The sequence below is a fragment of the Typopeltis vanoorti genome, chromosome 5, assembly GCF_054136105.1.
Source record: "Typopeltis vanoorti isolate ZY-2024b chromosome 5, IOZ_Tvanoo_1.0, whole genome shotgun sequence".
NCBI lineage: Eukaryota > Metazoa > Arthropoda > Arachnida > Uropygi > Thelyphonidae > Typopeltis > Typopeltis vanoorti.
The window spans coordinates 29,746,216-29,773,177 of NC_143553.1; the positions used below are offsets into that span (position 1 = coordinate 29,746,216).

Below are 26,962 nucleotides of genomic sequence, written 5' to 3' on the forward strand. Positions count from 1 at the left end.
GAAAATGCAGATGTTTCCAATAGACCATATAATCTCACGCCACTAATTGAATCTTTGAGAGCTAATTTCAAATGTTATTTCACACCCAGAGAGCAAGTCTGTATAGATGAGACATTGGTCCCTTTTCAAGGCAGGAAAACATTCCTTCAATACATAAAAACAAATGACATAAATTCGGAGTCAAACTATTCAAGTTATACATTGAAGGTGGCTATACCTATGACTTCTGAATTTATTGCGGGAAAGAGAAAAATACGACAAATGCCAATGAAAATAGCCCAACTACTGTTGTTACGAAATTATGCAACCCACTTCTGGATTGTAGCAGAACAATTTACATAGACAATTATTACATGAGTGTAGATCTCGCTCATAAGTTACTTGAAAAAAAAAAACACACCTCGCCCGGTGTGTTTTAAGGATAAACAGGAAAAACAACCCCAGAGAAGTAATTAAAAAAAAAAACGTAAGAAAAGGTGAATGTATACCTATGGAGAACAACAGGAATTGTGGTCATGAAGTGGCAGGACAAACATGATGTCCTAATTCTTTCTTCAAAGCATGTTGGTCAGATGATGACAGTCAGCTCCAGTCGAAATTCTTAAGTAAATAAGCCTGATGCCATCATAGATTATAACAAATCTGAGGCTTTCATAGATTTCATAGAAAGAAAGCAGACTTTTCAGTGGAAATGTGACCAGTGCAAAAAATATTACTATGTGACAAGCTTTCGTGACATGATTGCACCCTTTAGCAATTAGCTTCTTTTTTTTTTTTTTTTTTTTTCATTTATTGACTAAAAATTATAAAAATAACATTTCATTTATCGTCTTCAAGCTGAAATCAAAATAGCTTTCGTTTCTTGCCTTTTTGAAATAAATACTTCAATTTATCTCCTTTCTTTTATTGAAACACTTATGAAAAAATAGTAAAAATATGTACATATATTTTCTTATTCTGATACATGAAAAATTTCAAGTATTTTGCTGGGTTAAGCTCGGTTTATGATGCACCAGGCCATGCTTATATACAGCCCATGCATTCAAATAATTGCTGTGAGACACAGCTGTTTCACTGCAGAATAACGACAAGATAACCTGGAAACAGATACGCATCGCATGTTGCTAGAAAGTGTATGTGTGAGGCATACTTGTTGCATACAGCAGGCAACATGTTAAATACAATAAATGACTTGAACTATTCTGCATGCTTTTGAATAATTGCCACAATCAGGGTGTATTTTTCATGCAGTATGCAGTCCAATGAATTTTGTTATGATATAATCACTATTCTACATGTATTTTTTGTAGAACAGTGATTATATCTTGGCATGATTATACACACATAAATTATCAAATTTCTGGATGGGGATGTACAGGATTTTATGATAATACTACGTGAAAAAGATACATCATTACTAACTTTCTATCACAGTTTTCCTCCAAATTAATCTGTTATATGTCAAGTCTCCAATACTATCACATTTTGTATTTCTCTCTTCTAAGGCAATTTTTACTCATTCAGTCCATATAGAGGTGGGTCATTTTCTTACCATCCTGGCAAAGAACATTTGTTTTGCTAACCTTTCCCCTCCCATTCTGTTTAAGTGACCATACCACCCGAGATTAGCTCTGTCTGCACTCACATTCCTGAATGCTAACAATATTGAGTTCTTTCTTAATATCCTCATTTTTAATGTCGTGACTCTCTTGATGCCACCTATTCAATCCCCTAATTGAGATGTCAGCAACCTTTTTCCACCACAGGTCAAATTTTGCAACTTGTATATTCACCATTTAATGTGCAGGTCACTTGGGGGAGGGAGTAATATATAGGTTTTATAAATGAAGTACTAAGCATCATGGAAAAAACAAAACCTTTATTCTTTTTATAAATTAATATGAAAAAAAACCTAGCACAAAATCTGCTGAATGCTATTTTTATATTGCAAACAAAACTAAAAATGAATAAATCACAAATTTATATATATATATATATATATATTATTATTATTATTATTGTTGTTCCGGGAAACTCCAAGGAGTCGACAGACTCATCGAGGGAGGCCCTAACATCATGTCTGGAACAACTATTCAACATTCACATAGTATCTATCATATCTTGCCTTGAACTCATTCACGGTCGTAGCACCCACAACAGACTCTGGAAGCTTATTCCACTCATTCACCACTCTCCGAGTAAAAAACTTAGCTCTAACACCCTTGTCAACCACGCTCTTGCCCAGCTTCCATGCATGGCCCCTAGTCCTCCCACCACCAGTCATATTTTCAAAAATATCTTCTGGATCAATCTTATAAAAACCCTTCAGTAATTTGAATGTCTCAATCATATCACCCCTCCTTTGCCTATCGTCCAATTTCTGCAACCCACAAATCCTCAACCTGTTCTCATAAGGTTCATTCCACAGACCTGCTATCATCTTGGTCACTCGTCTCTGGACCCTCTCCACTTCCTCCCCATCACGAAGAAACCCTGGTGCCCATGACTGGGCACAGAACTCCAGATGGGGTCTTATCAAGGCTCGATACAGAGGAACAACAACTTGTTTGTCTCTGCATGTTAAAGTATTTTTCATAAGCCAAGTGATTTGGTGAGCTGTTTTAGTCACTTTTGCAATGTGCCCCCTAAACTTCAACTCCCTATCCACCAGCACTCCCAAATCCCTGGCCTCATCAATCTCCTGGAGTACGGTTCCACCAATGCGATATACTGCTGCTGTTCTTTTCACCCCAAAGTGCATAACCTTACACTTTGCCACATTAAACTGACATCCATTTTTCCTAGCCCAGTCCTCCAAACTATCCAAATCATCCTGTAAAATTTTGACATCCTGTGCACTCACAATTGCTCTACTCAACTTTGCATCATCAGCAAACAAGTGAACACTTCCTCTCAAATCCTTTCCAATATCATTGATGAACAAATTGAAAAGCAGTGGTCCAAGAACAGAGCCCTGCGGCACTCCACTAGTTACAAGACGTCTTTTTGACTCCACTCCTGAATAAACCGCTCTCTGGTATCTCTCCTTCAACCACCCTCCTACCCATCTTACCAACCCTATATCTATCCCCATCTGCTCCAGTTTACTGATTAGGGTTCCATTTGGTATCCTGTCAAAGGCCTTGGCAAGGTCCAGTAGTATCACTGTAAACCCATTACCCCTATCCAGTTCAGCCATCACTGTGTTATAAAACGTGAGCAAGTTACTGAGGCATGATCTACCCTTCACAAAACCATGTTGTCCCCCATACAATATTCCATTTTCATCTATCCAATCCTGTATTCTTTTCTTGGCTAATTTCTCTAAGACCTTGACAATGATTCCTGATATGCTAATCGGTCGGTAATTTACAACAGCAGTCTTGGAACCACCTTTATGCAGTGGAACTATTTTCCCCTCCTTCCACCCGCTCAGGACTAACCCAGACCCGAGACTCAAATTAAACAAAATGGTCAAGGGTACTGACAATTCTTTAGCTGCTTCTCGTACTACACAAGCTGGTATACCATCCAATCCCGCAGATGTATTGACATTGAGGTTATGCAATAGACTACTCACCTCCACTTCATTCACCACAATTCCCGTATAATCTACTGGTTTATTCGTTTCTGCAATGTCACCACCTGGATGATATATTCTTGCAAAGTGCTCATTCAGTAACTCAGCTATCTCAACTGATTCAGTTACCTCCCTACCATCGGCATTCTTTAAAATCATTCTGCAATGTACGTTTTTCCTTTTACTTGCTACATATCTAAAAAACTGTTTAGGATTCTCTTTAGCCTGCATGGCCAATGTTCTTTCGTAATCCTTTTTTGCTTTTCTTACCACACTCGTCACCCTTCTGGCCTGCGCTTTATACCGTTCATGTGCCTGCCAGTCACCTTTCTCCTTAAATTCCCTCCATAGTTGTTTCTTTTTTTGCAGCTCAAGCTTAATGGTGTTATTCATCCATTTAACCCCTACTTGATTTATTATTCGGACTCTAGGTATACAGTCAGCCATTGCTTCATGCAAGCACTTCTTAACTACCTCCCATGCACTATCAACTTCTAGTCCTTGGAGTTGTACGTGCCATGGCACTGAGCCAATCAAACTCCTAAGCTTGTCATACTTTCCAGCCCGATAATTCCACATGTACCCTGTCTTAATTGAAAATTCTACACCTTTAGCCACCTCCCAAGTCAAGACCCTATGATCACTCTCACCGATTGGTGGCAATGTGGTCATATTTGTTACAGCCAAATCCTCAGATGTAATTACTAGGTCAAGCACTCTCTGACCCCTAGTATTTTCCATTACATTGTCGCAGATAGTTATCCCTTAATAACCGCATAAAATCCAATTCCTTCCTCCCGTGTGTCCTCTCCTCACTCCAATCAATGCGACCATAGTTGAAATCTCCCATAATAATCACCCTCCTTCCACTCATTTCTTCTATTTGCTTGTGCATACTGTCACCACCATCTTTTCCATCACCTGGTGTATAGCAGCACCCAATTGTATATTTAGTTCTGCTAGCCACAATCTCACACCAAATGGCCTCAAATGTGCTCTTTTCTCTATCCTGCAATTCAACTTCTATTCTCCTTGGCTGTAGCTCATCAGCTATCATCAATAATACTCCTCCCCCCATTTTATTCTCTCTGTCATTCCTGAACACACTATACCCATCACATTCAATCCCACTAGTTATATCATCTACAGTCAGCCATGTTTCACTAATACCCATAACCTGTGGTCTGGAAGTGCCAACCATGGCCAAAAACTCTTCCTTCTTGTTCCTAATACTCCTGGTATTAGTGTACATGAATTTAAGACACCCATTAGCCCCAACCCTACCTTGATGCCTTATATTAACTATCCCACTCTGGTTTGTTGTCCTTATTTGCTCTAGCATATTATATTCATTCTTACATTCAACTGCCTCCCTAAGGACTGTATATCTACTCTCCCCCCCTTAACAAATCTAGTTTCCCTGAATTTGCACATCCACTACATTCAGCAACACTTTCTCAAGTCTTCTTACACCATAACCATTCAAATGCAAGCCATCCATCTTATATAGATCCTTTTCGCCCATCAAACTCACTCCACACATCCACAAATTCCACACCACTCGTCATACATAACCCACGCATAAAGTCATTCGCAATTATGGCCCTCCTTTTAAACATTTCACTGTCATGCCGTGGCAAAAGACTAATCATTCTAACTCTCTCACTCTTTTCTTTTGCAAATTATATAACAATATATATTATCACAAAAGTGTATAAATAAAGCAAAGAAAATATAAATAATGATAAATATATGTAACCACTTATAAAAAAAAGTGTGTGTAAAAAATCAAGCAGTAATATTATTTTAAACACAATTTCAATTACTTTCTTGGTTTCTTTACTTTCTTTGCACAGGATATCAAAATTTGGTTCAATATGGGAAACTTTTACATGAACAGTTGACTCAGAATTGCCACATGTTAGTTTGCTTCTTAGTGGATTTAAAATGTAGTTCACCTGAGAAAATATTTCCTCATACATATATATATATGCACGGTGGCTATAATTAAACTTCCCATATGTAGCTCGATCTAACAACCGCAATGTCACCACATTTGGTAGCAAGACTAACAAGACATGGAAAGAAGGATTCTATGAAAAAAATAATAAAAATTAAAAAACTTTAGTTAGAAAAGTCACTGATAGGTAAACAATGTAAATGTTTATATGGACAGACAAATGAATAACAAAGACTAAACTAAAATGAAAGATTACTTTTATATATTACGCTTATAATACAACAATAAAACATTTACTATCAGTTTTATTTAGCACAGTAATTATGGTATTGTCACAAGCGTGTTGCTCAACTCGAGCACATTGAGTTCACCCATGCGAAAGACAACCTGGTTCAGTGGCCACGCTGAATTCATGCTTTCTCAACAGCAAGACGTAAAATGATTGAATGAATATCTGTCACAGCCTGTGACATGTTGTCCTTGAAGGCTGCCAAGTTCAAGACACTGCCATGATAGATGTTAGCCTTCAGGTAACCCACAACCAAAAATCACATAGAGTAATATCACGGAAACAAGGCAAACATGCAATTGGAAAGAAGCGAACAGTCACACTTTCTTCTATGAAGTAATATCATAGAAGCTGTTGTACTAGTATCTTGCACCACATTGCACGACTTGTAATTGTACCAGTTGTGCAATGTGGGGAGGTGCTTCTTCTTGCATAAGAACAGTCTTGTCCAGACTGTTGCTGAATGATAAAACTGTTCAAAATATCGTAATATTTATGTGTGGTAATGGAACAAGCTAATGGTCCTGTCATAGCGATGTTCCCAAAAAAAAAAAAGAATGTCCCTATTATAAAATATAAACAAGTTATACTTCTTGAGATAGGTTTAATATTTGAATTACTTTTTAAGTTATAGGATATATAAGTATCAGTGGAATAGGAGAGAGTGAAAAGGCGGCAAAAACATTTGCCATAGAAGCACAAACCAGAACATTTTGAGGATGCCACCCAGACCTGGAATCTGTTTGGTTCAAACCTTCAGAAATAAAATTCTAGATTTGCAGTAAAAAAACAAAAAGGCCATGACATGAATGTTTTGTGGTAGGAGAACATTTATACCCCCCCCCTGCTCTCTCTCTTTCACACACACACACACACACAGAATAATTATACTTTCTCTGAACATTACTTGTTGAATATTTTAAAAAAGATATGTCTTCATGAATGGTTAACGACCTTCATTAACAACTAAAGAATATTTTTTTTTTATTATGAGTGCTGAAAATAATTGCAGGAGGCCCAACTGTCACAGACCACAATATGTGATATAAACTAATCTTCAAGACATTGATCATTACACTTTTTCATCACACACACTCATTGACCACTTAACATGCAAAAAATAAAATCTCCTTTTCACTTCCTTACTCATATTTACCTATATACATTTTCCTGGGATTACTTCTCATTCTCTTATCACTCCCTACCCTATGATGCAATGCAGTATCTCCCTTATATATGGAATATGATATATAAGATATATGGAAGTGTAGTGAGTTTTGCAGAAATAAATATGGGTGAGACTATTTTTGAAGCTAGTAGGTTTTGAAATATGTATTTTAAGACAGTGTGAATTACATTAGTAGGACATTTTAAGTGAGTGATATTTTAAGTTAATATAATTTTCAAAATCATTCTGTACTCACTACAGAGCAAATGGGTGCATATGAGTGTGGTGGTGCCAAGTGAATGTCTCTTCCAGAGTGTGTAATCTCAACTGTGAAATTCAGAAGTTGGCAGTGTTATGGTATGGCCCTGTTCTAAAAAATTTCCTCTGAATTAATCTTGTAAAAACCCCTTGGTAATTTGTGTCTCAATCATATCACCCTTTTCCACCTATCAACCAGTTTCTTTAACCCACAGATCTCAACCTGTTCTCATAGGGTTCACATTCCATAAACTTGCTGCCATCTTGGTCACTCACTTCTGGACCTTCTCCACGCTCCTTATCACAAACATATCCAGATGATCAGATCTGCATGCAGTAGTCAAAATGGGATCTTATCAAGGCTTGATAAAGAGGAATAATAACCTGCTTGTCTCAGCTCGTCCAAGTACTCTTCAGTAACTAAGTAATCTGCTGAGCTGCTATAGCCACTTTTGCTATGTGCCATCTGAACTTTAACTCCCTATCCACTAACACTCCCAAGTCTCTGGCTTCGTCAATTTCCTGGAGTACATTTCTACCAATGTAGTATACAGCTGGTAATCTTCTCACCCCAACATGCATAACCTTACATGTTGCAGTATTAAACTGATGTCCATTCTCCTTTGCCCAGTCAGCCAATTTATCCAAATCACCATGCAAAATTTTTACATCATCTATATTAACTGTTGCTCTACCCAACTTTGCATTATCATCAAATAACTGGACAATTCCTCTCAGATCCTTTCCTATATCATTAATGTACAAATTTAATAGTAGTGGCCCAAGAACAGAGCCCTGTGGCATACCACTAGTCACAGGCCTTCTTCTGAAGTCTACTCCCGAGTAAATTATTCAGTAATATCTCTTTATCAACCACTCTTTAATCCACTTCACTAACTTTTTATCCATCCCCATGTACTGCAGTTTATGGATTAGAATTCAATGTGGTATCCTGTCAAAGGCTTTTGCAAAATCCAGCAGTATTACTCTTAACCATTACTTTATCCAACTCAGCTGTCACTGTATTATAAAACATGAGCAAGTTACTGAGGCATGACCTACCCCTTCACGAAACTATGTTGCCGCCATACAGTATCTCATTTCCTGTATTTTGCTCTTGACCAACTTTTCCAATACCTTGACAACAACTCCTGATATGCTGATCTGTCAGTAATTTGCTGCATCAGTCTTCTAGCCTCCTTTATGCAATAGAACTATATTCTCCTCTTTTAACCCCCTTGGGACTAACCTAGAGCCGAGATTTAGATTAAACAATGTGGTCAAAGGCACTAACAATTCCCTAGCTATGTAAAACCTTCATGTAAAACTTGAGCTTTTATACCATCTAATCCCATAGCTGTATTCACATCAGAGTTCTGTAATATGCTATGCACCTCCATTTCATTTACCTCAGTTCCCATATAAGTCTTTGCCTATTTCGTTACTGCAATATCCCCACCTGGATAATATACTCTTGCAAAGTGTTCACTTAGTAATTCTGCTATTTTGCCTGATTCACTTACCTACTTACCTCCCTACCATCAGCATTCATTAAAGTCATTCTGCCATAAACATTCTTCCTTTTACTTGCAACATATCAAAAAGAACTATTGCTAATTTCATAGTCTGCTCTTTCCTTTCCTGGTAACCTTTCTGTCCTGTGCTTTGTACTGCTCATGTGTCTGCTGGGCAACTTTCTCCTTGAATATCCTCCAGAAATTTTTCTTGTTTTGTAGCTCCAGCATAATGATGATATTTATCCATTTAACTTCTACATGATTTACTCTCCTTACTCTAGGTATTGTCAGCCATTTATTTCCCTCACACACTCGTTTACCACTTCTCATGCACCATTAACATCCAGCCCTTGCAGTTTCATATGCCATGACACTGATTCAAGCAATCTCCTAAGCTTGTCATACTTACCAACCCTGTGATTCCACATATATGTACTCTTAACTGAAAATTCCACACATTTAGCTACCTCCCAGGTATAGAGATCATATGGCTTGACTCAACAAATTCTCAGATGCAATTACTAGATCTAGCACTCTCATACCCTTAGTATATTCCATCACATGCTGTCTCAGGTAATTATTCCTTAGTAACTACATGAATTCCATTTCCTTCCTCCCATGTGTCCTCTCCTCCTTCTAGTCTACATGCCCATAGTTGATATCCCCATAATAATTACTGATCTGCACTTGTTGAGCTTATTTGCTGATGCATACTATCCCTCCATTATCCTTTTCATCCCCTGGTCCAACTGTATAATTTGTTTTGCAGCTCTCTGTCTCACACTAGATGGCCTCAAATATGCTATTTTCACTGGCCTGCAGTTGAACTCCTACTCTCTTTGGTTGCAGTTCATTGGCTATCATCAATAACATTCCTCCCTCCATTCTTTTCTCTTTATCCTCCCTGAACATACTATACTCTTCACATGCTATCCCACTAACTATATCATATTCCTCTGTTAGCCATGTCTCACTAATGGCAATAATCTTTTGGCCAGGATTAACTAATCAATACCAAAAGTTTCTCCTGTTTGTTCCAAATGCTTCTGGCATTAGTATACATAAAGTGCAAAAGCCCCTTAGGCATGCCGTTATCTTATCCTCACGCTCTTTATACTAACTATCCAATTCTGGTTTTTTTACCAGTGGTACTAACTTAGGCATATTATGCACATTCTTACACTCAACTGCCACACTGATGTCTGCTCCCCCCCCCCTCCTCCTCCTCCTCCTCAAAAAAGCTAGTTTTCCCTGATTCTGCACATCCACTTTCAATTCATTGAAAGTGGATGTAATCAATACAATCCATAATCATATGGATTGTATTGATTCTCCTACTTAACGCATAGCTAAATATCTAGCTAAATTATTGAAATCACACATAGGCAACTAACGCTCTTTTTTGAAAAACTCTTCAAATCAATACAATCCATAATCATTTGGATTGTATTGATTCTCCTACTTATCGCATAGCTAAATATCTAGCTAAATTATTGAAATCACACATAGGCAACTAACGCTCTTTTTTGAAAAACTCTTCGGATTTCTTAAATAAATTGAAAAATATCGCATTACAACCTAGAGATCTTATGGTTAGCTTTGGTATAGAATCTTTATACATGAATGTACCTCTCAAAGAGACTTTAGAATTACTTGCTGACATCTTCCCACAAGACATTATAAAGTTATTTGATTTCATAATGCACTCTGGATATTTCTTATGTCAAAACAATTTTATAACTAAGTGGAAGGAACAGCCATGGGAAGTCCACTCTCTCCTGCTCTAGCCAACTTTTATTTGGAATATCTAGAAGAAGTCCTGTTCTCATCTATATTCCCTCAACCATCCTTTTGGGTTAGATATATAGACGACATCTTTGCTGTATGGCCTCATAACAGAGACTCCTTACCTTTCTTTTTAAGGCATATCAATTCCTTACATCCTCGTATTAAGTTTATCATGGAGATTGAAAAAAACAACAAGTTATTTTTAGACGTCCTCCTCATCCGTTCACCTTCAGATATTCTTACAACAACAGTTTACAGAATACATCTTTCACAGGTCGTTATATTCTCAAAGAATCTGCCCATCATCCTTGTCAAAAAACAGGAATCATAAAATGTTTAATCCGAAGAGCCAAAACTAATTGTTCAACTTCTCATTTATTACAGAAAGAACTTTCGACTATCAAACATCACATGAAACTAAATGGCTTCTCCGAAAAAAGTACACAACATCTTTTTGATTCTTACAATCCAACACAAAACAGCAAAGATTCAATACGTCGCGTTCCAATTCCTTATATTTCTGGGATTTCAGAACCAATTTCAAGAATTCTGAAGAAATATGATTTAACAGCCACTTATACACCTATTAACAAATTATCCACCCATTTTTCTTATTCTAAAGATAAACACTCAACTATGTCTCTACCTGGTGTGTATCAAGTTCCGTGTAACTGTAATCTTTCCTACTTTGGAAACTGGATGCTCTATAGAAAAAAGAATTCAAGAGCATCAATCATCCATTCAACACAACAAATCCGAGAAATCTGGATTAGCTCAGCACGGAATAGAAACAAGCCACAGCATCCTTTGGTCCAAGACTCGCCTCCTACACAGATGTCGCTATAAATTTGAACGTTTATTTAAAGAAAGTGTGGAGGCCTTACTTCAACGTCCTAACTTGAATCGTAATGACTGTATATCTGTATCAAAAATTTGGGAAAATTTAATCAGGATCAGCATAACACGTTATTATTTTTTTTCTCTATTAGTCTAATGTTATTTAAGATTATTACATGAATTTCTGAATTAATATCTTTAATTTAATCATGACCCTGATAAAAAAAATTTTTACTCTTTTAATACTTAGTGATATGACATCATGCAGCTCGTTCTATTTGTGAATGATCAATTGTTCATATTCCACCTTGTTTTTTAAAACTATTCCTATGTAGCCATTGTAATATTCAGACTGAAATATTTGGCAAATTAAATAGTATTCTTGTGTAAGCGTGTATATATTTTATAATCCTAATGTCACAAGCATCTTTAAAGAATCATATTTTATTTTTGTATTTTGTGCTGATTTAATATTTTATTCTAGTATCTATTTTGTATATTATACATAAAAACATTCATTATATATTATTTTAATTTAATATTCACAATTATTCATAATTATTCATTTAAAAATAAACAAAATGGTAATTTATTAGCTCTTGAAAATTTTTATATTACAGACATATCTATTGTAAGATTTTAACTCGAACACTGATATACGAAATATATATACATTTGCATCAGTTAATCATTGTATAAATAGAATGTATTGTTATATCTACACTATACATTATATCATTTCTGTCCATATATAAAGAAATATATATATATATACATATTTTTGTGTATATTTACAGACATATTTACAGACACGCACACTACATATTGTTTTCTAAAGTTGTTTTTATGAGTGATATTTTTATTTATAATTAGATTTTTTTTTTATTGTAGCCCCCTTGCTTATTTAGATCCTTATCACTGCAATATGACTTATATGTTTGTACAACTGTTTAAAGATGCCCTTACTGAATATGCATATGCAGCTGAACTTGCTGGGCTTTATTATTCTCTCAGCAACTCTAAATATGGGATGTTTGTAAGTATATATTATTAAACTGCAATTGCAAAATTCTTTGCTGAAGTTGCTAATTATTAAAACTGTAACATCAGTTAATCATTGTATAAATAGAATGTATTGTTATATCTACACTATACATTGTGTCATTTCAGTCCAAACAAAACATCAGCTACCAACATCTATATTTCTTTAGAAGTCTGTCAGTCAGCCATCCTCATATCTCACTTTGAGTGCTCAAAATCTATAACACAGGACTGCCACATGTTGAATAGTTATTAAGAAGAAAAAAAAAAGGAACCCGATGGTGATGAATGGTTGTTGCTGTTTTGGTAAGCAGCATGAGGAAGGCTGTACCAGAAGAATATAAGTATAGAGAAATGCAGAGAAGAATAAGATGTTTGTTTGCTAAGTTTGATTATTGGTGTTGACCATCCGTTATGTGTGTTTTATATGCTTAGAGAATGGTTAGCAGCCATTTTAGTGAGCAACATCCATGAAAATGCCTATATCTGAAAGAAAACAGATTGTTTATAAGAATTAAAAGAAACGCACGTATTAACCACAGTGAAAATTATTTAATTGTAAATATTTTTTATGTTAGGACATCATCAGTACAGTAGTTTTAAACAATAATAGGAATAACATACAGTTAGGGCGCATGATTACAATAGAATCTCATTAAACGTGCATAACGTACTACAGAAGTAAAAAAAAAAAAAAAAAAAAAAAAAAAAAAAATTTGACACAGTTCTGTATGACAATTTCCCATACTTTAGGAATAGTAAGAACGTTGTTGCGGTTTAAGTTTGGTCTGTGTAGTAGGGCTTCAGAACTTTCTTTGTACAAACGTTCATGTTTATATGAAGATCTATGTAAAAGTTTACTTTTCCCAATGGATCCTATGGTTTGGATTTTCAATTCCGTGTTGAGAGAGGCCAGATTTCTGTAGTTTAAAAAGACGAATGTGGTCTTGATGTTTCGAGATGCGTTTCTGAACAGACCTACCTGTCTGTCCAAAGTAAGATAATTTGCATGAGCATGGAATCTCATAAACGCCAGGCAACATCAAAGGTGAGAGTTTGTCCTTAGGAGAAGGTAACAATTAACAATTCTTACTATTCCTAAAGTATGGGAAATTGTCATATAGAATTGTGTAAAATATATATATATATATATATATATATATATATTTTTTTTTTTTTTTTTTTTTTTTTTTTTACTTCTGTAGCACATTATGCACGTTTAATGAGATTCTATTGTAATGATGCATCCTAACTGTATGTTATTCCTATTATTGTTTAAAACTACTGTACTGATGATGTCCGAAGATACTTAGGATGAAATATTTACAATTAAATAATTTTCACTGTGGTTAATACATGTGTTTCTTTTAATTATGATTGCACCACAGGTTTCATTATTTAAAAATGTTTATAAGAAAGTGGTTAGAGTGAGTCTAGTGAAAACTCATCAATTAAGTGGACTGCCCTTCTTCTATTATGACATCAAGAATTTTTCATTAGCTTCCAGAATATTTTGTCACCTTCCTGATATTGATTTTCTACGTTCTTACCAAAGTCTTCCCATTACTTTTGTTTAGCTAGTTTTATACAATGCTTCACTTTCTTACATTTTTTTCTATATTCTCTAAGAGCAGACAAGGCAAGCAAAATTTCCAGGCAAGCAGACTTACTTGCCTGGAAATTCTGCTTTTTCTATCCTTATAACCTCACCATATGACTCTTTTGCTGAATCAATCAATGTTTTCTTCAGGGTTTGCCATTCTTGGTTCTTGTTTTTAAACTCTTTCATCTGAAATCCTCTGAAAGCTGCTCAACCTTGATTCATTTTTAAACTTTTGTATGCACTCTTCTTTTCAATATGAAATTAATTTTAGCCTGTTTAAAATTAGTTAGTGATCACTTCCTATTTTGAATCCTCTGTATACTCTTCTGTCCTGAACCAGTAGGAAAGTATCACTATCAGCTATAACATAGTCATTGAAAATTTGCTTATTTCTTGCATATTCTCTCCAGCCAGCCTGGTTGGCCGAGTGGTTAGTGTATCCGCCCGCTCTCCAGCCAAGAGGCTGCGGGTTCAAATCCCACCATATGCATGGATGGTTGCCAGGGGTGGCTTGTGCATTGGCACTGCAGAACTACAGCACCCCCAATTTTTATCGATATATAAATAGATTTATTAATTTATTTATTTATTAATATATTTGCTTGTAATATTTAATTTTATCATCAATAATCCTATACAATTCTCTTATTTTGTATGAAAAATAATAAAAATCCATCTTGTAGTACTTAGGAGGGTGAAGGATGCTAGCAGCACAGTGTTTACCACAGTGTCATATTGCTATGCGCACAAGCATGTGCACATCATAGTGAGATGCAAGCTATTACGGTAATGCGGCACTGTCCATCGCGCAGTTCCACTGTTGTTTATATGCAATTTGCGCCGGTAGTAGAGTGTTTGTAGTGCTTAACATGTTTACTCAGTCTCTTTAAATATTTCATCATCATCATCATCATCATCATCAAATTCCTGCCATGTACCCTAAGGGGTGTACAGGATATGATAGTACTACATGAAAAAAATTACATCATTACTAACTTCCTATCTATAATTTTCCTCCAAATCAGTCGGTTACTTGTTAAGACTCCAACATTATCAGATCTTATATTTCTATTGTCTAAGGCACTTTGTACCATATCAATCCACCTATATCTTGGTCTTCCTCTAGATCGTTTTGTTGCCACCCTGGCAGAGAACACTTGTTTTGCTAATCTTTTTTTGCCCATTCTGTTGAAGTAACCATACCACCTGAGATTAGCTCGGCTGACACATTCCTGGATGTTGACAATGTCAAATTCTTTCCTAATATCCTCGTTTTTAATATGATATTGCCATTGATGTCATCTGTTCACGCCTATAATCTTTCTCAGGACTCTCATATCAGCGGTCTCTAGTTTTTGGTCAAGTGTTTTACTTCTGACCCAGCTCTCAGATTCATAAGTTAAAACTGGTTTGAACACTGTCTTGTATACAGCTAATTTAGTGTTCCGACTAATTTCTCTCTTATTCCATATGAATTTATTCAATTGACTTCCTACCATACCAGCTTTGCTGATTCTGTTGTCTATTTCTATATTTAATTTACCATCTTCAGTAAAAATCGTGCCTAAGTAGCTGAAATGTTTCACTTGTTCCACAGGTTCTCCATTCACAACACAGTTGACATTTTCAGTGATTCTGCCTATTTTCATTGTCTTTGTTTTTTTATTGCTGACCTTCGTACCATATCTATTACAACAGCTATTCAGTTTAGTCAGAGAATCCTGCAGACTTGTAGCGGATTTATTTAGAAGTATAACATCATCCACATAAAGCAAAGAGCTGACATTAACATCTCCAATTTTTATATCATGTTTAATACCACTTTCCTTTGTAATGTGATCGATATAGATAATGAATAACAGAGCGGATAATGTATGTCCTTGTCTCACACCAGATTTAACATTAAACCATCTTCCTGTACTTCCTTCAATTGTAACTGCTGACTTACAATTCAAATAAAGACTAAGTATTTCTTGATATAATGCCCCATTGACACCATATAACTGTAGCGTATTGAATTGCTTCTCTCTTGGCACCCTGTCATATGCCTTTTCCAAATCGATAAAACTTAAATACAGATCTCTGTTATATTCCCATGCTTTCTCGACTATTTGTCATAAAGTGAAGATCTGATCCTGACAGCCTCTATTTGGCCTGAATCCAGCTTGTTCTTCACCAAGCTTTTCTTCCACAATTATTCTCAGCCGTTTATTAAGTATACTTGCATAGATCTTGCCAGGAACATTCAGTAGGGAAATACCTCTGTATTTCCCTACTAATTCTCACATTCAGTTTTATTTCCCTTTTTATATATGGGTACTATGAGAGCTCTACTCCAATCATTGGGAATTTGTCCCCCTGTCCAGGCTTTCTGAACTATGCAGTGCAGCCACTGTAAGACTCTTATTCCACCATACTTCAGCATTTCTGGTCGAATATCATCTACTCCTGCTGCCTTTCCACATTTCAAGCCTTTGATGGCTTTTTCTACTTCAAGTATGGATATGTATTCCTGACTGCATGCCTGGTCAGTGTTTTTTACCACTGTGCTGTCATCACTGCCTGTTTCATTTAGCAGTTTTTCAAAGTAATTACTCCATACTTCAAGGATATCCTTTTTTCCTGTTTTCATGTCACCTTTATCATCTCTAACTCCTTTTACAGCACTCTTTCCTCTATTTGTGAGCTTTTTCGACAACCTCCAGAATATCTTGCCACCTTCTTGATATTTATTTTCTATGTTCTTACCAAAATCTTCCCATGACTTTTGTTTAGCAAGTTTTACACAGTGTTTAGTTTTCTTACATTTGTCTCTGTATTCTCTAAGAGCACAAGCTGACTTATTTGCCAGGAACTTTTGATATGCTTTCTTCTTTTTCTTCACTGCCTTTTTAACTTCCTGTGTCCACCAGGGAGTTCTGATTTTTTTTTATCCTTGCAGACAACCTTTCCACATGCCTCTCTGGCAGAATCAATCAATGTTTTTTTCGGAGATTGCCACTGAATCTCCAAGGTTTGATTCCTGTTCTCAAACGCTTTCATTTTTTCTTCAATAATCTTTGTGTATTTTAGTCTGCAGTTCACATCTGAGAGCTGCTCAACTTTTATTCGCTTTAAAACTTTCTTACATGTTATTCTTTTTCAATATGAAATTCAATTTTATCCTGCTCAAGACTAAATAGTGATCACTTCCAATTTCAAAATCCTCTGTACACTCTGGTGTCCTGCACCAGGGAGAAAACATCACTATCAACAATAACATAGTCAATGAGACTTTTCTTATTCCTTGCCTCTTCTCTCCATGTGAATTTGTGCACATTTTTATGTTGGAACATTGTGTTAGTAATAACCAGTCCATGTCCTCAGCAGAAATCCAACAGATATTTTCCATTATTATTAGCTTTGCACTTTTCTCCAAATTTTCCCAAAATATTTTTGTATGTCTCACAATCATTTCCTACTCTGCTATTTAGATCCCCAATAAGGACCGACTTTTCCTTTTTCATTGTGTCAGTTGCTTTTTCTAAAGCGTCAAAAAATTCCTCCACTTCTACCTTAGTAGAACCTTCTGTGGGACCATACTCACAAATAAGTCTCATTGTCTAGTTCCCCATTCTCATATTTGCCCACATTACTCTATTTGACACTGACTGCCATTCAAGAAGATTAGCCTCGTATTTTGTGTTGAATACTATGGCTACTCCTTCTTTTCCTTGATTGTCATTGCCTGAATATAACATTTTGTATTTATTGCTCAGAAAGATCTCACCAGTTTTAGACTTTTTTGTTTCAGTCACCCCTATTATGTCGATCTGGTACTTATCTAATTCCTTAGCTAGCTCCATTTCTTTGCCATTCAAGCTTCTTATGTTGATAGTACCGATCTTTAACTCTGGTGATGTTGAGTTGGGGTGTGCTTTCAGATTTGTTCCAGTAGCTGACTTTTCGCTGTTTGCCCTGGTTCCCTGGTGAAAACAACGGGGGCATTGTTTAACTGGGCGATGCCCCAACCAGCATAAAATTTTGTTATGTCGTACCATCATTTTTTATTTTGGTTTAACCAATAAGAATACAATTTGGTCGGCTAAATCCCAAATTGCCAGCCTATCCTCGTTCGTTCAGTATCCAAGTAGATACCCAACAGGGTGCACCACGAGAAGTTGAGGAATGGGCATTTGGTCAGAATTTGGACATTACATTTAAAGGATTTAATTGTAATCTCCAAGAATTATAAATCCATTCCTTTAATTACAATTAAAGGAATGGATTTTATTTTTAAGTAATTTTGAATTATACTAAAGTGTATAATTTTATCGATAATAAACAATATTTTTTCATGTTGGATTTTTTAAAAAATTTGTACAATAGTTTTGATATTTTATCCAAACACGTGTACACTGTACTTACAATGTGTATGTATATTTTGAAAGTTGCAGCACCCCTACGATTTCAAGCCACGAGCCCCACTGATGGTTGCAGTTGTCCTACTAACCAGTTACCATATGTACTTCTGTGACTTTTGTCCTGGTGCAGTATGACCTTTGATATCTTTGTGCCATAAAAATAAAATAAACTTTTAAATCAAATTAAACATCTTCTCTCCATGTGAATTTGTGCACATTTTTATGTTGGAACATATTAGTAATAACTAATCCATGTTCTGAACAGAAATCCAGCAGGTATTTACCATTATTATTAGCTTTGCACTTTTCTCCAAATTTTTTAAAAACATTTCTATATGTCTGGTAATCATTTCCTACTCTGATCATCAGTGAAGATGAACTTTTCCTTTTTTGTTGCCCCAGCTGCCCACTCTAATCCCTCAAAAAAATTCCTGCATATTTTTTCTTTGGTAGGACCTTTTATGGAACCATGCACAAATAAGGCTCATTGTTCAGTTCTCCATTCTGATATTTGTTCGCATCACTCTACTTGATATCGCCTGCCATTCAAGAAAATTATCATTATATTTTTGAATACTATAGCTAATTCCTCTTTTGCCTGATTGTTATTGCCTGAATATAATATTTTGTATTTGTAGCTTGGAAAATTCTCACCTGTTTTTGTCTTCTTTGTTTCAGTTATGAAACAAAGAAAACAAAATTTTTTCCATTGATTTGTTCCAGTATCTAACTTTGTGCTGTTTGCCCTGGTTCCCCTAACAAAAATAACGGGGGGGGGGGTTATTTAACTGGGTGACATCCCAGCTGGCATGAAATTCTCTCACATTGTACTATCATTTTGCATTGTGATTTAAGCCAATAAGAATGCAATTTGGTCAGCTAAATCCCAAATGCCAGCCCATTCACTTTTGTTCAGTATCCAGGTAGATACTTAGCAGGGTGCATCATGAGAAGATGTGTATTGAATATTAGGTCAAAATCCTTGGTAGGTTTCTCAACATTCCTTCTACATGGACGTCTCCTTCTAATTATACAGTTTTTACCCTTAAGTACCCCACTCCCAAATCCGTGACCTCATAAATATCTTGCAGTCCAATTCACTTGTTACAATACAGTCTCAAATCTTTTCATCTGAAAGTACAACCCTTTGCTTTACCACATTGAACTGACTCTCCTTATTCTTTGTCCACAATATCATATTTTTAAATCATCCTGCAGGATCTTCACATCACTTTAAGTGCTGTTGACTTCACCACTTTTGCAGTATTAGCAAAACAAAAATCATACCCCTGATATCATTACTGCCTAAACAAAACAACTGTCTAAATATAAAGGCCTCTTACATCATTGATCTCTTTCCTTACCCTGATCATGTTCCAACCCTATATTTCTTTTAAATTTTGTCAGTCAGGTCATCATCATATCTGTGTCACCAGCTTCATCCACATCTGCTCCACTTTTTTTTTTTTTATTAGGAATCTGCAATATTCTGTCAGATCTCTTCGGAAAGTCCAGAAGATATTATGTTGTAATCATTTCCTTTATTTAGTTCCAGTGTGAAATTGTAGATGGTGTATAAATTATAACGTAAGACTTACTCTTCATAAAACAGTGCTGTCACTTATATTCTGAAATCTGTTATTTTTGAATTTTGTTCTTAGTTAACTTTTCCAATAGCTTAACCACTACTCTCTGAATTTCATTCAAATATATTGCATTTTATGTTTTAATAAATTATCAGGATTCACTGTATTCTAAGCAACATTTTTTTTTTTTAAATTAAAAAATTTAAAGAGGCTGAGATACGGTAATCTACTGTTTATCCATTGTGATAATTCAAGGGTTGGTTTTGCAATTCACTATGAGTAGAATTTCTTGATTAACCAGGTTTTTAATTCATTTGCAATTGTTTATTTATACTAAATGTATTTCCTCTACATGTTTTGATGTCTATATGATTAACAGTATCATCAGGAGGTTACTTAATTAAACATGGGAAAAATTATGTTTTCCAACATCAGTCAGTATTTATAGTTGAAAAGACTGGAATGATAGTCTAATTAAGTCGCCCCATTGTTGTGTAAACTGTATGTAATTGCTAGAATAGGAAAGGTCTTTAATTTTACACATGTTAATTAATGATTTCCAGATGTCATGAAAGATCATTCCTTGATTTTTATTTAGTATGCTGTTTGACCAAATAACTTCGTAGGATTCCTTGAACACCTGTCAAAGTAATTCTCTTGTAAGTATAGAATGGAGGATGCTTGCCAATTTACTGTGTGATATTATTTGAGGATGTACACTATGAGTCTGCTTTTTCTTTCGTTTGTTTTCAACATTTCTTACATATTCTTTGTTGCAGATTTCAAAATTTCTCGCAGTCTATATTTAGAGTAGCATAGAATGCTTCGTAAGATGTTGCCTGGTTTGAATGCTGTTCTGATTTTGACTGCCTTTAATATTTTGACTGTTTTTCTGTTCTATAAGTTGGTAATGCATCAAGAAAAATAACCGAAATATTAAAGGCAGTCAATGTCAGAATACCATTCAAATCAGTCAACACCTTATGAAGCATTCTACACTCCCCCAAAGACAATTTCCATTTTATAAACATCTGGGTGTATACCAGATTTCATGCTCTTGTGGGAAGATATATGTAGGTTAGACTGGGAGAAGTTTTGAAATCTCAACAAAGAACATCTAGGCAATGTTGAAGACAAATGTAAGAAAAAAAGTGAACTTGTAGCACATCCTCCATGCCGTAGTTAGACGAGAATTACTTTGACTGATTGTTCAACTCCAAAGTCATTCGCTCAAAAGGTACACTAAATAGAAATCAAGGAATGATCTTTCACGACATCTGGAAATCATTAATTAACGTGTCAAATTAAAACCCTTTCCTATGCTAGCAATCACATACAGAGTTTACACAACAATGGAGATAATATGCACATAATATGCCTAATTATACTCATGATTAGACTGCTGTTGGAAAACATTTAATTTTTCCTGTTTTTTTTTATTTTTTATTTTATTTATGTTAACTAACTTTCAGTGATGCTGTTAATCATATAGACAGTGAAACATGTAGAGGAAATACATCTAGTATAATAAACAATTGCATATGAGTTAAAAACCTGGTTATTATCAATCATTTGAAGGGTTGGACATGTGAGAGACAATTAGATATTGCTCTACTGTAAGTTGGTTGACATACATTGGTCAGTTAATGGAAGAATTGTTGTTTTGGAGGTCTGATAAATGGTGGCTTTCTGTATAAACTCGATTTATAATAATGTAATGCAGTTATTTTTTTAATACTATATTTAGAAATTTAATTTAGCATAGTAATTAAATTCATTTGTCCTCATCTCCACAAAGAAAAAAATTATTTTAACAAAATCATTTCATGAAATTTAAAGTTATTTTTAAAGCAATTTGTAACTTGGCTTCATAATTGTGATTCTGACTATTTGACATTTTTCGAAGCTTAAGAACTGCACTTATTTTTCCCAGCAGATGTCAAGATTGTATATTTTAATAGACAAACTGAAAATATTCCCATACATGGAAAGCAACATTAAGCTTAACTGGCAGTTTGAAGCAAGTGCACTCATGTGCAAACATCCAGGATGCAGCATAACCAGTTATCAATAGCTGAAAAGTTAGTTTTTTGTGGGGTCTGAAATATAATTTAGATAGGAGAGAGAGAGTAAGAAGTTAAAAAGACAGAATTGGAGACCAGTTAATTTATCTGAAATGATTTCTTTCAAATGGTGAATGAATACCACAAGATATAAATGTAAAGATGGTCTCTGAAATATTGTTTTTCAAGAATAGGCTGTTATGTAGTTTGGAGAAAGTAATTTTCCTTTTAGTAATTGGACTGCTATTGTCATCCATACTGAGGTTGTAGCCAGCATATATTGAATTAAAGATAGAACAATACAGATTGTTCCTAGGAAGAAATTTATGTGGTCTTTTTTGGTATAGTGTTTTCCTCATGTGATATTTCCAGTGTAAAATTTCCGTATAGTAGAGTATTGCTTAGAGACAAGGAAGAAATGCCATTCCAGAGATAAAATTAAGAACAATTCATCAAACGGAAGAATTTTTTCATAAAACATTGTCAGAATTCTATGCAATGGATGTTTTCAGAAGCATTGTAAATCACTGATTAAACATTATACTGAAATCTGCTGAGGTAAGACATGTTTAACTTTATTTTGTATTCAAGTTAAGAACAGAGACACCTTTTTGAAGATGGATGCTTGTGTTGAATTAAAGCAAAGAGCTTCTCATTTGAACTGATTGTATTTACTTATGTTGTAGTAGAGAATTAAATTTTGTAAACATTAAAGGGGGTTAACAACGTTTTGCATAGTTTGTTCATCTTGAACTTAATTTTTTTTTTATTCTGAAGTTAAACAAGGTTTGTGCATGTTAGAAAGAAAGTATCTCGTGTGTATATATATATATATAATAATCAAGATTGGTTTAAGATGTCAAGAAATTTAATTTCTTTAAAGTAAATACATTTTTAGATACTGGAATGAAAACAGTTACTTGTGGTATGAACTTTATTAGGTGCAGTAAAATATTAAAAAAAAAGGAAAATATAAATTTATACAAATGTTTTCATTTTTTCAAGCAATTTGTTTATTCATTTCAACTGTCAAATTGTAGAAAGTGCATAAATTACTAAAATAAGACCTACTCTTCACAAAACAGTGATTGTTCCTGAATTCTGTTCTTAATCAACTTTGCCAACAGTACCATCACCCTTGAGATTCTGATCTACTATAATGTGTTACCTCAGTTTTGGAGCCATGTTTACATAATGGAACTATCTTTTTCCTCTTTCCACTTCTTTGAGACCAGCCAATACCAAGAGATAGGGCCTGTTTAGGGGCTCTGCCCTGAACAGGTCTGATGCTCATGTTAATCACTATCACATCAGTCATGGGAACTTTCTTTGGCTTCTTTCACCTATTTGTCATCTCTATTCATTGAAGTTATCATTCCTTTTTGACTTTGCTTTGTATCATTTGTATGCTTACTAATCACTATCCTCTTCATATTCCTTGTAAAATATTTTATTTTTTTTTACAACTCCTACTTAATCAAGGGGAATTCACTTTACTGCACCTGATTTATTCTCCTGATATTGCATATGCAATCAGATGCTGCTTCCATCTGCCACCATCATTCCCTTCTAGTTTGTCATAGACACTGCCTCCTAAATTTTCATAATTATTACCTCTATAGTTCTACATATCCTTCTTTCTTAACTGAAAATTTCACATGCCTAGCCACCTCCTACTTCAAAAACTAAATGATCACTCCACTCATTTAGAGAACAGACTAGCTAATTTGGTTATGAACAAATCAAATCTTAGTCACTTTCCCTCGCCACTATTCATTTGATTACATCATAAAGGTGTTTCCTTATCCTATTCCTTACAAGTCCATTATAATCATTACCAAAATAGCCACAGTACACTTGTAGTTCAGAGTTGCATTGAGATACTCTTGGAATTCTCTCACCAAAATGAAAGTAAAATACTTTGTTACATGAAAGTAAAATGCTTTGTTACATTCATGTTTCTGCTTTCATATTATGAAAGCAGAGACACGAATTTTAGGAACAGTCTTTCTTCCTGGAAAACCAACAACATTCTTCTGATCAAGGTGAACTTGATTTCAGCTTTTTAAAGGAATATGCTTAAAAAATATTTGGCCTAGTGAATAATAATAGTCTTTGGAGGATCAGATACAACCATGAATTATGTCAACTATAAAAACCTATAATATCTAATTTAATCAACTTGAAAAAGTCAGCAGGCAGACATATTATATTTACCATGTAGAAAATGACAATATTTCTAAGAATACTCTAAACAGTGAAATTCTTGGTAAAAGACCAAGAGGAAAACTAAGAACATGATGAAAAGATAATGTTAGTCAAGATAGCAACATCATATTGCAGTGTCCCAACTCAAGAAGGTTTTGGACAGCTATGGCTGGAGGCAACACATCCAGTAGGCAAAGGCTTGATTGGGGCTGTAGAGCCATAGGAAGAAGACGACTCCCCTCCCTCCCCCATATTATTGGATCACAGAATTATCACAATGCACATCATGATAATAAAACTTTTTGTTTGTTTTTCTTTTCTGGTTTTTTTTTTTTTTTTTTTTTTTTTTTAAATGTTTGATATCATTTTATAAATTATGTTAAAGAAATGAAAATCTATTTGATTATAAATAGTTAACTTATCTAGATATTTTTATCTAATACAACAGAATGAAAATATTTCTTTCCAGAAATTTAATGGAATTTTTATTCTTTGGATAATGAAGTTTTATGGATTTTATTTTATTTATTTATGTTTGTCTATTTTTATGAAAATTTATAGATTAATTTTTAATCTATCTCTAAATCTTTCAGCTCATTGTTAAAGGATATAGTGATAAGCAAAATGTTTTGCTTCAAAAAATTATGGATAAACTGACGAGTTTTCAAATCGACCCAAAAAGGTTTGACATTCTTAAAGAAGCTGTAAGTTTATTTGGAATTGTAGATTTTTTCCTTCCTTTTCTTTCAGATAATAAAGCATGATTAACATAAATCATTATAAAATGTTTTATGAGTAACAAGCTCTCTTGGAACTTGCCTAACAAAATATCTGCAAATTTAAATTTGTGTGTTTTAAGATAAATCTTATGAACTATACAAACTCATCCAGAGCAAGCTTTCACATCCATCCATGCCTTAAAAAGTATTCAAACCATCCTGCATAATGGCTTTTACCAACAGAGCTGCTTAAATATATTAAATTAAAAATTATCTCATGCTTACTTTAAGTTCAATCCTTCGATATTGAATTTTGCTTCAATATATACAATAATGGCTCATTAATTCAAACTTTCATAATTTTAATCAGAGTGAAACTTTTAATCTGAATGCACATAGTATTTTGCTGATAACTGGATATAGATTATAGTTTTTTAATATAGATAATACAGATAGTTTTTTAACATAGATAACTGGATATAGTTATCAGCTTAAAATTGATGATGTGGTGTTTGTTGGGAGCATGTGGTGGTGAATTATTTCAATCTAACAGGGTTTGCTGTAGCTAGATTTAACTACCAGCAGCAGGACTTTTACAGAGAACGTGAGTTAGCTTGTGTTACAAAAATGATAAGATTATTCAATCCTATAAAGTAAACTGGTCAGAAAAATTTGTATACATAGCAGACCATGGAAATAGGATTAACCATCCTATCTTTATCAAATTTTGCTTCATAAAAAAAAAGTGAGTTATTTTGCTATAAGAAGGATAGATTGCAAAATGTATTCTCACTAACTATTTAAATTTGATTATTTCAAATTGGAATTAAAGATAGATAACTGATTATAGATGTAATGAGGATCCACATGGTCTTTTAAGGAATGTGGAAAGACTGAATAATGATAGGATAACAGTTTGGAATTTAACCAACCAAATTGTATTATGTATTGTCTTTTATCAAAACAAAATGACGGTATAATATGGCAAAATAATGCTAGCAGATACATCACGTCACATGATTAAACAAGTTCCTCACTGTTTTTGTATAACCAGGACAAACAGTGAAAAGTCACCTTCTGGAACAAGTTCAGTTCAGCACCAGCAGAATTCAAGTTATGCACCATCACCTTAAAAAAGTACAAAGGGGGAATTGGCAGAAGAATTAGTGAACTACTGTGTTGATATAATTGGTGTTACTGAAACAAAGGAGACACAGGTGAAATTTTTCTGAATAACATACAAGTGCTTATTAAATAATTAAAGGAATTTACAACGTATACAAGATATAAATTAAATTAAACTTTAATCTATATTTCCAATATTTTGGCAACGTCATGTTGCCATCTTCACAGGAACTTAAAATAAAGACACGTGCACGCAGGCACTACACATGGTAAATGAGGACAAAGCAGGAAACTATTGTTTCTCCTAAAAGTCCTGATGGTGGCCCCTAGCTGGCTGTGTAGGTATTCTTGGTCATTGGGCTGAAGGTCTTCTGATGTAAGTCTTCCAAATTTGGAGCAGTCTCATGCAATGAAATTTGTTGAGGTTTGGACTGTTTCTTAGGGCTGAGGCTGATTCCATGAATAGCCTTTCAAATTTGAATTTACTATGGTGTATTACCCCGTGGCTTTCTTCCACCGTATTCTGTGGCATGTATCCAGAGCATGGTCTGCAAGACCAGAGTGGCTGTACTGGTGAAACCTGATGTAGTCCTTGTGTTCTGATATTCGCTGTCCTGCCTGTTTGGCCAAAGTAGGACATCTTACAGCTGCAAGAAACCTGGTAAACACCAGGTAGGTCTAGGAGAAGTGGTTGGTCTTTAGTGGAGCAGATAAGGGACGCCAATTTTCTATACGGTCTGTAACACAAGGTCAAGTCATGTTTTTTTAGGAATTTTGGTAATTTTTTTCGAGGTGCCTCGGATGTAAGGATATAATC

General features: G+C 34.6%; 1 protein-coding gene across 1 annotated transcript in view; it reads left to right on the forward strand.

The window, feature by feature from the left end:
- Ide (Insulin degrading metalloproteinase) overlaps window positions 1-26,962 on the forward strand; it is a 599,910-nt gene that overhangs the window by 367,843 nt on the left and 205,105 nt on the right. Inside the window, exons 18-19 of the mRNA XM_090392302.1 lie at window positions 12,289-12,433; window positions 24,895-25,005. Of these exons, the coding sequence (XP_090248428.1) occupies window positions 12,289-12,433; window positions 24,895-25,005 (256 nt within the window). The remainder of the gene's footprint in view (window positions 1-12,288; window positions 12,434-24,894; window positions 25,006-26,962) is intronic.